We start from the raw sequence: 14271 nt of genomic DNA on the forward strand, positions 1-14271 counted from the left end.
CCTCTGCGTGACCTCATCAGAAGAAGTGTGTATCATCACTGATCACTGTCTCCAGCTCCATAAAGTGGTGATCCAGGCTATGGGGAGAGTTATGGGGCTCATGGTTCAACAGGAAAGGACAAGACGGTTAAATTTAACCACACTTTCCACCAGGGAAAAGGAGGACCTCCTCAATATCCCCATCGATCCGCATGGCCTGTTTGGTGCAGCTGTAACATCCATGGAAAAGAGGTGTGAGGAAAAGAAAAGGGATGATAAGGCTTTAAAGCTGTGTCTCCCACATTGGGCGCCAGTGCACACAGCCACTGGTCCCGCATCCCAGCGCTGAACCTTCGCCCAGGCTGTGGCGCGTTTGCCTCCCACTTTTAGGATCTCAAAGCTGCCGAAAACTCAGTCGGCCGCTAATCCTTCTCTGAAAGGCGCTGCTGTTAAGGGCTCGTGGCCGAAGAAACCCGAAGCTGCTTGCCCGGATCAGCCGCCACCCAAGTCCACTCAGACGGTGAGGAGGAGGAAACGTTTGGTCCGACAGCTTTTTGGAAGTCAGAGAGTGGGCTGGACCCGTTCTCAGACACAGTTCCATTACCGAGCCCTTCCATAAAGTTCAACAAAGTTCGGCGGACTGAGCCCGCTCAGTGCACACGAAACGGGGACTGTGTTCAGTTCGGGATGTCCTGCTTTAGGCCCAGTTCATGTCCCACAAGCACTGTTTTATGTCAGAACATTAAACTTTCACAAGCTACCACATCCAGGCAAAACGCTGAGCGCAGCTAAAAATGTTGCAAAACAAACAAATACCAATAAGAGAGGCGATGGCTTGTCGCTTCCTGACAAGGGCGCAGCCTCTTCCTCCCACAAGCAGACATGTGACCGAGGATAACCCTCGCGCAAGCGCAATGCGAGTCAAGAAGTCACTTATGACCTGCATGTCCCTGTTTCACAGGGGAAATTTTGTGTCTCCTCATCTGTGCAGACGATTACTGGGTCTGATGGCCTCAGTTTTGGATGTTGTTCCACTAGGGCGCCTTCATTTGAGGGAAGTCCAACATTGGGTGGCTTCTCAGATGGTGGGCTTTCTCTGGCTGTTCTCCTGAGACTGAAACATTTCCTCCTTTTTCTAAAGGGTAATCACGTATTAGTCTGGACAGACAACACGACTATGGTGGCATACATAAACCGTCAAGGGGGGTCTGAGATCCCAACATCTTCATATGCTGGCATACAAGCTGGTCATTTGGAGCATTTTGTCACTAAGGGCCACTCATGTCCCAGGAGTGTTAAACTGAGGAGCAGACCTTCTCTCCAGGGGGAACCCTCTCTATGCAGAATGAAGACTTCCCCCCGAGGTAGTCAGGATGATTTGGCTGCGTTACGGGCAGGCTTCAGTAGACCTGTTTGGGTCTTGGGAAAACACATAGTGTCCTCTCATGTGTGAATCTGGTGCTTCAACTTCCTCTTCAAATTATTGGACAAAGTTATGATTTTTTGGAACACCAAAGCAGCAGTTTTATTGAAACCCAAATGCTTCTAAGTGCTGGAGAGGATACAGGGACACAGAGGCAAATCACTCCCATATTTTCTGGTTCTGCATAAAAATCAAGACTTATTGGAAGGATGTTTTGGAGAAAATGTAATTAATTTTGGGTCATAAACTTCAACAACCTACCATGTTATTGCTGCTCAGAGCCGTTCCTGAGGGTCTGAACAGGAATGACAAATATTTATTAAAAATCTTCAGTGCTACACCCAAAAAATTGATCACTCGGAAATGGCTTCAACCTGACCCACCAATGCTAAAGAACTGGCTGGAACTGGTGGAAGAAACCCACAAAATGAAAAAGTTAATGTTCATTCTGAGACTGCAATCGAACCTTTACAAAAAGAGATGGAGCAAATGGACTAGGTTTCTGTCGCTCTAAATGCTGCTCAAAAAATTTGAAAATAAATCTCTATGCTGTTTTCACATACAGATACCCTGTATCTGTTCATCTTTGTCAGAATGCAAGTAATTTTTCTTGTCGACAATTGTTCTGGTCAGTGTTCTGTATATGATTGATAAATGAAACACAATCACTAAACAAAGTTTAAAAAAAAAGAAAAAAGTACTGAGCACAGAGTGAAACAACATGGAAAGCATCATGCTGATTTGGGATGAGGAACTGTGCTCCAATATGCAACAGAAGAGGGGACCTTACCAGAGCCCCTGCAGCGTACAACATAGCCTGGTCTGACAGAAAATCCTTCTTGGCAGTGTGGTAACAACTATAGGCCAGTTCATAGTGCTGAACCAGAAAGCAGAGGTCAGCCATCTTTCTTATCTGCAGCTCAGGAGCTTCAGGAGGGTATCTGGTATCAGAAAGAAAGCATCAGGACTAATTTAGTACACAATGCTGGCCTGCCATGGTGTCTGGTGATAAAGTAGAGGAAGGGAGCTTACTGAAGGCCATAAGTGCTCTTTGGTTCATTAACACTCTTCTCTGGAACTTTACCTCCACCAAAAAACTTTTTGGTGGCTGTGAACAAAGACCGGCTCAGTCCTTTCCTAGAAACTAGCTAAGAACATAGAGTGAGGGTAAGAGGTGCTAGAATGATGATGAAAGAGAATTCAGAAGAAAAAACATAAGAAACATAGTATTTGTAACAATTATAAGTTACATTGCAGATGAGGACTTATGCCTAATTTTCATTTAGGAAATTCAAGATTTATACCATTAATGAAAAAAAAAGATCTTCAGAGAATGAAATTTTTCTAACGTGACTTGTTTTCTTCAACCCAGCCCCAAAGGTTTACCTGGTCATTTAGTTGTCTGATGTTTTTTTCTATATGTGGCAGCAAGCCTCTGAAAGTGAATTCTTGGATAAACTGTCTGATGCGGTCATGGTCATTGAGGGTGAGACAGGTGCCGTGGTTCCCTGGAGCTGCAGCCAGGTTGTCTGTGTCTCCTGTGCTTTTCTTCCCATCAGCGTCGACAGGGCTGAGTGTTAGGAGGCTGGCTGTGCAGGTGTCTGTGTCCAGGTGAAGGGGGTGGGTATCCAAGCAGCCAGATCTTCCAGCTCCTTCATGGGTACAAAAACATATAGGTCAAAATTTTAATTTGGTTATTTTGCACTGGCTTGCCAGAAGCTCTCCAGTGCCTTCATCATACAGCTATAAAGAGGCCATACATTAGTAGTTATCACATGGGGGCTTTCTGTTACAGCAGCTCCAGTGTCATAGAGTTACCATGGCGCTCCAGGCTGTCTCCACAAATTCTGCTCTGATTACCCAGCCTGGTGGGTAAGCACGCTGGTCTGAACACCCCCCTTTGAACAGAGTCCTACTGTTAGGTTTTTATATAAATACAAATATATTTATTCAAGATTAGGAGACTATAAGGTTTGAAAAACCTTTGTTTGCCCCTGGGATCTGTGTTTCTTTTATCTTTGAAGGAAGCAATGAGTTTGTCACATTGAGGCGGATGGCCAGGGTGACAGTTAGTCTGGTAGGAAGAATGGGTCATTTGCATACAACCCAGAGTCTCGGAAACTGAAAAAAAAAGAACTTTACGACCCCAGAGGGGGATGGGAACTGAACCAGAGAATCCTGGGAATGGAGCAGGATGCCTGCAGACACAATTGCCCTGACAGGCGGACAAGGGAACCACAGATGCCAACCAGGGGGAAAGAGTTGACACCTAGCAGGAGAGTGGATCAAAGGGTAGATGTCCCGAGAAACTCTAGTTATATGGTCCAGAGAGACAACAAACAACTGTAACATCAGGAGACACAAAGACAGTACGTTCAGAATGTGTATTGTGTTTGCCACTCCTTCTATGCAAATGTTTGTAATTAAGCTACGCCTCAATGCAATGAAATATGCAGTTGCAGAGAAGCATGTTAGAACTGGTCCGGAGACAGAGATAACGGGAAGTCTCTGGGCAGAGTTCTTCGTTCAATTGGAAGATTGCATGAGAAAATTTAACCGTCTCCCTGTGTCCTTATTAATGTCCAGCGAGAGTGTTAGGTAATAGATCCAACACCTACGTTACATCGCCACCATCTTGAATATGGCCTTGGAGTTATCGGAGGTCGTTAATTGAAACAAGTTCATGAAGCATTACAGCTTCATGAACTTGTTTCAACTGTTACCAATAGCTCAGACTTCACACATTATGAATGTTATGGAGAAACTGGTTCTGGTACATCTGAGGACTCAGGTGTACCAAAGGTAATGTTTGACAATGATGGACTTATCAAAGTGAATTGTCTTTTCAATAAAATACATAAACATTAATAGCTAATTAAGTTCTTTTTCTTTATATATTGATATGGCAAATGCACATTGAATTACAGAGTTAACATTTTTATGGTTTGTATTTGTAGAACATTTTTGAAAACGTGTATGATTTTTTTAAAACTATGGGCTACATTATCTTTCTTTCATATAAATGATTCCAAATTACTTTGAAGTTTATTGCTGTAACACGACAAAATGAAAATATATAAGCGTACATTATATTTTGTCTCTGAATGGAATTTGTTGCGTACCACAGTCATAATAAAACACGGAGAAACTAGCGATCTAAAGCAGAAAGCGAGAAAAAAGGGGAAAATTTTGAAAAAACAAATAAAATTTCAAAAACCTTTGACCAAAAAAAAAAAAGCAGTGACAAGAAGAACCTACGTGAAAGAAGCAGGTGTGAATTGAACTGACCTTTCTCCGTTGAGTCACCTAAATTAGTCTCAGGTGCAACAACACTGTCCTGAGCAGAAACCACATGAGGAGCCGGAGAAAGTTGCAACACCTCCTGTAAAGCGCATCACAAGATACATTTACACAAAATATATGGCAACCCAGTACAAAATATTCCTTTCCCCAGAGAACTCAGCGAGAGGTTCTCTTTAACTGGCAGTCTTTTAGTAAAAAACCTGCCAAAATATCAAACTGTACTGTCAAAAATTACAATTTATTCTGAAGATTTGAAACGTCTCGGTTTGAGAGTAGCCTTGTTCAAGTTTAACTTCTAAGTCTGAAACAATAACATGCTCATCAATAGACAAATTTATTTCTGAGTGATGTTCCAAGGAATTTGTGACTTAGATCACATATGTTGAGAAAAAGTGGCTGGTAGTTGGTAGCATTGTTGCCTTGCAGCAAGAAGGTCCTGGGTTTGATTCCCAGTCCAGGAAAAACATAACTGTCAGGTTAATTGGTCTCTAAATTCTCTGTGAGGGTGTGCGCATGGTTGCTTTTCCTGTCTGTCTCTGTGTTGCCCTGCGACAGACTGTCCAGGGTGTACCCCGCCTGTCACCCAGAAAGTTAGTTGGAGATAGGAACCGGCACCCCTGCCAACCCCAAGGACAAGGGTGTTAGAAAATGGACGGATGTTGAGAAAAATGCCCTGTGTCAGTGTACATAGTTTAATAACTTGCAGATTAAGATTGGATATGATCTGTGTTTACAAACTGGATTTCTACATCTGCTGTCCTCTATGGCCACATAACTGTTACCATATTTTTAACCGTTACATTGTTTTCTGTGTTTGGGGGTCATTCGGTACGAATCACATATTGAGCCTGACACTCTACAGATGAAAAAGCTGAATTAGATAGCTTAGGAGGAACACAATCCTACACAACTTTTAGGTGAACAATGCAAACCTGAGCCAAGCGCTTTCCCTTGTGTTGCATTGTAGGTTGAGGTAGAGTAAGCAAATTAAGCAACAGACTGCTAACCTGGTTCCACACACTTTGCTTGTGCAGGTATTGACTCCATGGGTCTGGAATCTGTTCGTCCTCGTCAGGTGAAGAGGCACGAGAGTTGATCTTTAACAGATAACATCCCTGAGGTCCATACCTTTGCTTCATGTCTTCATAAACCATTTCAGCCCTGAAAAACAATGAAACAACAACATATCCCGTCTCTATTAAGTTATCCATCATAATTGATGTTCAGAATTAAGAATTACCAAATCAGTTTCAACATGAAAAAAAAAATTTCCAGCAGGAAACTTTTCCATTGTTGGATGCAACTGCTATACAAACATGGATTATCATTTGATACATTAATGATGTAAGGTAATTTTATTTATATAGCACATTTTCAGCAATAAGGCAATACATGATTTAGAAGGAAATACAACAAAACAACAAACCAAAGGAAAGAAAAAACAAAGGAAATGTGACAGCTGTCCCTGCTGTTGGTTTGTGGGAAAACCTCACAGGAAAACAAAAAACTATAATCCCATGTTTAAGAATAAGTAGTCCATGATTTATGAGCTAGTAAAGGTTTCTCTAGATTATCATTCTGATAAAGTTGATCTCATGCAATGAGTAGTTCCTCTAGATATGTTCGTAGGAGTTTCTCTGGGTTATAAGTTTGTTCTAGTTCTTGAATATATAAACTAGTTGCTCCTGTTATAAGTACTTCATAATCTATAAGGAGTTTCTCTGGAATAATAAGCTAAATATTGGTCTAAAGTAATAAAAGTTTTGGCTCTCCATGTTTGATTCCATGAATTCCATAAATTCTGTGAATCACACATGGAAAGACTGTCTTAAATGTTGATTTAATGTAGTGAATAGTTTCTCTAGATGAGTTTCTCTGGATTCTAAGTTTGTTTTAATTCCTTTTCTTGGTTGCAAGATAATTATAAGTACTTCACAATTTATAAGCTAGAAGGAGTTTCTCTGCATAATCTAAAAAGTATAGTATTGGTCTGAATCAGGGGTGCTTAAACTTTTTGAGACCAAGATCTACTTTTTCTCTTACCAGCCGGCTGAGATCTACCTCATGACACGAAGACAGAAAAATTGTAAATTAAACCCTATTGACTCATTTTCTATATGAATATACATCAGTTATATCAGAAATGATAAAGTGATAGAAACCTAATGCAGTTTCTTCCTCTGTGAGATTCTGACACTGGGAGCAGGTTACTGGTTTCTCAGTCTCAAACCTGAAGCCAGCAGGTGTCAGTCAGTTCTGGTAGATCTGAAGTTTAGTTTGATGACGTCAACAAGAGAAACTACAGACTGAAAGGAGGAACCAAAGAGCTCTGCAAAGGTAAAGGCAAATCTTCTGAATTCTGTCTTTATCGTTAAAAACACATTGCCGTGGCAACTGCCTGCGCCCCTCAAGCCGAGCAGGTATTATGGCAAAAATAAAACATTCAGTCCATTACCATAGCAGGTTTCCAGGCTTGATATTTATTTATTGATTATTAATAAGCCTCTCATGAACACAGCGTGGTTGATTTTTTATTTGAAGTGCTTTTGTTATATCTGGTCTTTTGGTCCCTTTTTTTTTTTTTTGATGAAAAATGAATTTCATCTAGAACATGAAACAATAACTACTGATGATTCATTTTAACTTGTTTTGTTGATTTAGTAAAATGTATTTTTCTTTCATGAAGCTACAAACGTTTTGGATCTTGGTGAATATTTTTGATAAGCCTGTTAGAAGGGGAAGTGCTGCTCTCAGTGTCCTGGAGGTCTTCGGTTTGTCACTTACTACCGAGATCGACTTAAAACCTTCCCGCGATCGACCGGTAAATTGCGATCGATGTATTGAGCACCCCTGGTCTAAACAGTGAGAACTCCACAACTTCTAAAAATAATAAAATAAACTCGACAGGACAAGGATGAGAGGAAAAGACATCAGGGATGTAGCAACATTTAAATAATACATGTTCACATAAATGTCTTTTCATCATAATACCAAACTCTTTCTAATAAAATAGTACCTTTGTTCATCTCCCTCGTTCATGTCATGCAGTAACACATAATACTTGAGTGTGTTGGGAATAAACCACTTTGGGTTAGTGTATTCTCCGCTGTGCTGAATCTTGTGCTGCTCCTGGGAAAGCTTGAGGAACTGCTCCACTGGAACAGCCTCAGTGGATGACACCACCAGCAGGCCTGGAGTTTGTCAAGGACATAAAACATTGTTTTGTTTTACAAATGTATACCTTACTTTTTCCTTTCCCCTTTTATTGTATTTATAATTGCTTTTTTAAAACAAATAACTCTACCGTTATTCTTGGAATCTGTGGATCATTAGGAATAAATAAGATTTCACCCTCTGACACAGACATGGGAAATCAGAATATAATCTAATTGGTGAGTAATATTAAAGCTGGAAAACTATGACAACACAGATATTAGACAGGTACAAAGTGTTAAGCAGAAAGGATACAAGCCAGGTAGTGATTCAGGAACTCATGGTCAGAGGCAGGCATAGACTGCAGGAAGTTTTCCCTGTAGGCTTCAAACCAGGGTGTTGTAACTAAAACACAAACAGTTTCAGCAAAAACAAAACATAAAAACACACAAATCATTCATTAGCCAGACTCCAGCATAACATTTTTTATATTTACTGTAACAAAACATCTGGATGTAGATAATGAGAAAGAGCTTAGATAGACTGTTGTAGTCATCTGAAAGATTTGCTTGTGTATTTTTAGAATATTTGATAAATCAGGTACCTGTAACCTGACAACTCCAAACAGACAAACCAGAATATCTTGAACTTACCATTTAAGTTTAAATGATAGTCTCCTGTCCTCAAAGCAGTGGCCTGTGCAGCCTCCTGGGGCTGACAGGAAAACACCACTTCACTGAGAAGACGGTTCTGGGAGGATCCGTCAGAAGCAGGTGGACTGGGACTGGTCACCACATTGCTGACACAGATCCGTAAGTTCTTCACAGTCTGGAGCTGGTTGTTTGGATCCCGGATGTGACCTGAAGAAAAGAACACTTCAATCTGATCTCCCAAAATCATGAGTCACTGCTGCCGATTCCCTTGAGGCTCCTGCTAAAAAACCTACCGTGACGCTGAACGTCACGGTAGGTTGGTTCATTCTTTCTTTACCGGCTCTTATCTTGACATAACTTTAACAATATTGCACCGTGGAAGCCCATTGCTCCCCCAGGCGGCCTAAACTAGAACTAGGCATGGGATGAGCCCCAGGGATCTGGAGGCCTATATAACATAAGCCTGACAGACGGTACCAGCACTTACACACATAACCTGCCTATTCCAGTAAACAAAGAGTCCAATAAATTTACAAATATTGCAGCTTTATGACTAGATGAAAACAAGTTAGCACTGCTGTAAAGAACAGGTGAAGAATTTTCTGACAAAGCATAACTGAAGCCACACAGAATCATTTAAAATTCAAAATGTTTCCAGAAGATATTTAATGGATCTTACATATTTTCAACAAAAGACACTCCCATTGATTTGCTGAACACTATTTAAATGTCTGATGGCTTACCAGACAGCTTATTTAATGTCACAATGCAGTACCTGCAGAGAAAACTTTGATTGCAAAGTGCAGCTTAAGGAATTCAGATAAATACTTAGTATTGTTGATAGTAGTTAATCTAGTAACTGACCGCAGCAGCAAATAACTCGCATAAATTTTCACGTTTTACTGACAAGAACCCATTTCTATAGAATTTCAGGTCATTCTCAGGATTAACTGCTAATTTAACAAACCACAATGTTTGTTATAAACACATTTATCGGCTAGAATCTAATAAAATCAATTCCACAGTGCTGTATACTCTCCTTTAGTGAAAATGCTATTATACAGCACATGTGCAGCGTTGTATTAGTCTTACTATCATGTTTAGTCTCATTACAGATCACAAAAGTGCACCCGGCAGAACCCTCCTGCCTTGTCTGACTCGGGCTTCGTTAATCAGGTAAGCTAATGCAGTGTTAGCGTACAGCTACCGTTGGTCGTATCCTGTTCTTCGGAAACAATTTTCCACTAAAGCCGCTTGTGCAACAGCTAAGAAGAGGATTTCAGACTCATACCTTCCGATGTCAATCGACAGAACGGCTTCAACAGCTCTACAAAATTTAAGTTGTTCTTTCGAGTGACTCTGTCCGCTTCAGCGCTACATAACACGGCTATCTTGGGGACAAACGAATCCTGAATGAATTCGTGTACGGACAGAAGACACTGAGCCATGTCGTACTAGAATAACAAGCAACCTTTTTTCCAAACTAAACCGGTGGTTCGATTAAAAGCAGCCTATATAAACGCTTCTGATATGTGGTGAAAACTAGCAGGCGGCGGCCATATTGTCACGAACCCTCTTCCTGTGTAGTTCTGTGGCTGTCAGGTGACTGCAGATATATTTTTTTTTAAAGAAACTTTATTTAGAAGTGCGATAGATAGATAGATAGATAGATAGATAGATAGATAGATAGATAGATAGATAGATAGATAGATAGATAGATAGATAGATAGATAGATAGATAGATAGATAGATAGATAGATAGATAGATAGATAGATAGATAGATAGATAGATAGATAGATAGATAGATAGATAGATAGATAGATAGATAGAAAAGTGATTTATTAAGATGTAATAAATCTTAATAAATTGCCATTAAGATTTATGGCAATAAATCTTAATGTAATTAAGATTTGATTATGTAATGTAAATTAGAATTTAGTCCAGACTTTTCCTAGACCACATCATAACTTCATTTAGTTTTGATTACTGGATAAGACCTAAATCAGTGGCATCAGCCCAGTTTTAGGATTGAACCGATACATAGCTGTCCGATAGACTGGCTTATAATAAACATCAACACTAAGTTTGACAATAATTGCCAAAATAAAACACAGGGAATATTCAGATCAGCAATAGTCACTACCGACGCTGAACGTCACGGTTGCCGGGAGACAGTCACTACGCAGCCGCGATGAGCTGCTATCATTTTTAAAACGTCCTCGATCTGATTCCATATCCTTAGAAGAAAAAGCGCTTTCAAAATAAAGACGTGAGTGAAAAGACGCGCATTATAAGCTGAAGAATTTCCATGAGGATGGATACTGTGAATATCAATCGTCAAAAACAATGTGTCCGTCATGGCGTAGTTTGCTGCTGTGTAACAGACAGAATGGAGAGGAACCGCAGACCCGTCAGAACCTAAAGAACCAGAAATCAGCGTCTCTTCATCCTCAATTATCTCCTGAGACTGATATGGTGCAGAACATTTTTGCTATGATTGATTCATTTTCTTATTGTGATTTTAGCAGGTTTTACTTCGATTATTATTATTGCTTAGGATGTTGAGTTTGGATATTTAATAAATCATAGCATTAGACAAAATAAGTGGCCAGTGTTAAAACTTAGAGGAATAACTTCACTTGGCTCGCTAATTTTCCTCTAGTTCCCAGATCCAGGACTCAGCATGTGCAGGGGAAATAATAAAGAAACAATCATTCGACATCAGACTTCAGATATAGGCCTATCTAGAGCTTTATCCAGAGAATTCAGTGCATACAGAATGTTACCTTAGCATTTACACCCAGCTTATCAAGAAGTCCAACACATGACAAAACATAGAATTACCTGCAATGAGTTGAAAAGGAAAGACAAAAATGCATTTTTTGGCATTGCTCACTCTGGCACAAAGCATTTCGATTTTCTGCTGTAAAACAGACCTTTTTGTAAGGATGTGTATTCCCTTAATTTAAATATATGCATTAGAAGGTGTGTTTAATATTAATTTTATTACCCTGCTTGAGACCTGCTAAAAAACCCAAAAGCAAATATATGGAGAAAACAAAGGTCATTCTCCGCTAGAGTCGTCTTGTACCAGTCTCCTCCTTTTTACATTCCAAACCAAAATTTATGACCTGCAGCTAGACGTAAACTGATTTCCATTTTCAACAAACTGGCACAAAAATCTAATGCCAAATAATAACTATGAGTTTGGATATAAAAAAACTGCCGGGTTGTCTACTTTTAGAAAAGCTCTTTTGAATTACCTGAAATATTTTAGAAGTAAAATAGTTTCCTATTGTATTTCAGTAATATAAAATGAATGCAAATAGTATGGTTAGAGACTAAGTAATTCAGAACATGCTGTTAATGCTTTAAGGGAACTATCTTAATACATTGGATGATACTTGTAGAAGACTTTTCTTAAAAGTTTTAGTGTTTACTGAACTTTCAAACGAACACCAAAGAATTAACTGATTCTGATAAGAGACAGACTCCCTGTGCCTCTCTGAAGACCTTCCTTAGTAATTTATGTGAGTTCAGAGAGTCAACAGTTGTTTTAATTTGGATCTTTATCTAAGTTTACCTAACTTAGAATCTACTCAAAATGTTCATGCCACATCTAATATTTCAGATGCACAAAGGTTGACTGTCTCTAAAGTTATGCTAACCAAACTTATATTCTCCACACCAGTTAAAGAACAAATCATACTAATAGATTAACACGAAATTCATAAATATTTTCTACATTACATTACTTTCTGTGTGTTTTATTCACAAATGTTGATATATTTTATGAAAAGTTGTTCAGTGGTATTTAATGTATTGCTTCATTAACATTTTATTAATATTGTTTACCAGTTTGGATAACCTGACTTCCTATCAATGAAGAAAAAAACATAGTGAGCAAAAATGCACCAGACCCAGACCTGCAGACCAGGGGCAGTTCTAGACAGGGGCCAAGAGGGGTTCTGAAGAAATTATGCTAATTAAATGTCTTTTTAAAATATTTAGTGGTTGATATTTTTTTAAACCTTCACAATAAAAATTATAGTTGCTTCAGTTTGGGGGTTACTGCCCCGAGGGCCCCGATGACCACAGGCACCACTGTGGTCTTCACCTTCCAGGCCCTCTCCAGTTCTTCCCTGAGGCCCTGGTATTTTCCAGTTTCTCGTGCTCCTTTTTCCTGATGTTGCAGTCACTTGGTATTGCTACATCTACCACAACGGCTTTCCTCTGTTGTTTATCCACCATGACAATGTCTGGTTGGTTCGCCATTACCATTTTATCTGTCTGGATCTGGAAGTCCCACAGGATCTTAGCTTAGTTCTCCACCACCTTTGGGGGTGTTTCCCACTTTGATCTCGGGGTTTCCAGTCCATATTCTGCACAGATGTTTCTGTACACTATGCCTGCCACTTGGTTATGTTGTTCCATGTACGCTTTCCCTGCCAGTATCTTGCACACTGCTGTGATGTGCTGGACTGTCTCAGGGGCCTCCTTGCACAACCTACACCTTGGGTCTTGTCTGGTGTGGTAGATCTGGGCCTCTATTGCTCTGGTGTTTAGGGCCTGTTCCTGAGCGGCCAGGATGAGGGCCTCTGTGCTGTCTTTGAGTCCAGCTTTTTCCAGCCATTGGTAGGATTTACTGATATCAGCCACTTCAGTTATTTGCTGGTGGTACATCCCATGTAGGGTCTTGTCCTCCCATGATGGTATCTCTGGCACCTCAACCTCAATTCCCAGCTGTCTGAGACATTCATTGAGCACCTTGTCTGTTAAGGCTTTGTCTCTGATGTATCGATGGATCTTAGATGTTTCATCCTGGACAGTGGTTCTCACACTCACTAGTCCTCTGCCTCCTTCCTTGCGGCTCGTGTACAGTCTCAGGGTGCTGGATTTGGGGTGGAACCCTCCATGCATTGTTAGTAGCTTTCTAGTCTTAATATCTGTGGCTTTTATCTCCTCCTTTGGCCAGCTAATTATTCCAGCATGGTATCTGATCACTGGCAAGGCATAGCTGTTTATCGCAGGGATTTTGTTCTTGCCATTGAGCTGGCTTCTCAGGACTTGCCTTATTCGTTGGAGGTATTTAGCTGTGGCTCCCTTCCTTGTGACCTCATCGAGGTTGCCATTTGCTTGTGGTATACCTAGGTACTTGTAACTGTCCTCTATGTCTGCTATTGTTCCTTCTGGGAGTGAGACCCCGTCTGTGCGGATGACCTCACAATGTCTACTTTTCCACAGATAGACAAACATTCTTCTTGAAAGAAAAAGGCCAAAAGGCACATAATGTTCAGATAAAAATAAGGGTAATGCAATTTATAAGTAAAAATTTTCAAATAAAGTTCAAGTTAATTACTAGTTTTCATGAGTCATTTACCTGAACTTCTATCTTGTTAATAAACTGGTTTTAGTAAAATGTTCTTCAAAAGACTGGAAATGCATAGTTGTGAGTAGATTTTATTTTATTTTCCAGGGGAGCAGACCCCACTAGGAGTGTGTCACTCCACAGCTGCATGTGTCTCATTAATGCTGGCAGATGTTGTCAGGTATAATGTAGTCTTGAGATTCTGTTTCAAACTGAGTACCTACACCTCTGGAAAAAAAAATTAAGGTTCTCTGATTTGACTCTTTATAAGTATATGAGTAAAATGAACATTGTTCTTCTATTCTATGAATTACTGACATGTCTCTTAATTTTGTTTGTGAATGTATGTAAATAAACAGTTAAGATTTAGAAAACACACGAACGACTATCT

General features: G+C 40.0%; 1 protein-coding gene across 2 annotated transcripts in view; it reads right to left on the bottom strand.

Moving 5' to 3' along the window:
• trappc8 (trafficking protein particle complex subunit 8) overlaps positions 1-10079 on the bottom strand; it is a 29473-nt gene extending 19394 nt beyond the window's left edge. For both annotated transcript variants that reach the window (XM_055024126.1, XM_055024125.1), the window contains exons 1-9: positions 9803-10079; positions 8512-8718; positions 8174-8263; positions 7722-7896; positions 5713-5866; positions 4691-4784; positions 2789-3054; positions 2435-2550; positions 2193-2343 (exon numbers count right to left, since the gene is read on the bottom strand). In XM_055024126.1, the coding sequence (XP_054880101.1) occupies positions 2193-2343; positions 2435-2550; positions 2789-3054; positions 4691-4784; positions 5713-5866; positions 7722-7896; positions 8174-8263; positions 8512-8718; positions 9803-9959 (1410 nt within the window). In that variant the 5' untranslated portion in view covers positions 9960-10079. The remainder of the gene's footprint in view (positions 1-2192; positions 2344-2434; positions 2551-2788; positions 3055-4690; positions 4785-5712; positions 5867-7721; positions 7897-8173; positions 8264-8511; positions 8719-9802) is intronic.
• Between the last annotated feature and the right edge of the window lie 4192 nt (positions 10080-14271).

The sequence above is a fragment of the Poeciliopsis prolifica genome, unplaced genomic scaffold, assembly GCF_027474105.1.
Source record: "Poeciliopsis prolifica strain line A6 unplaced genomic scaffold, Auburn_PproV2 SCAFFOLD115, whole genome shotgun sequence".
Classification (NCBI taxonomy): Eukaryota; Metazoa; Chordata; class Actinopteri; order Cyprinodontiformes; family Poeciliidae; genus Poeciliopsis; species Poeciliopsis prolifica.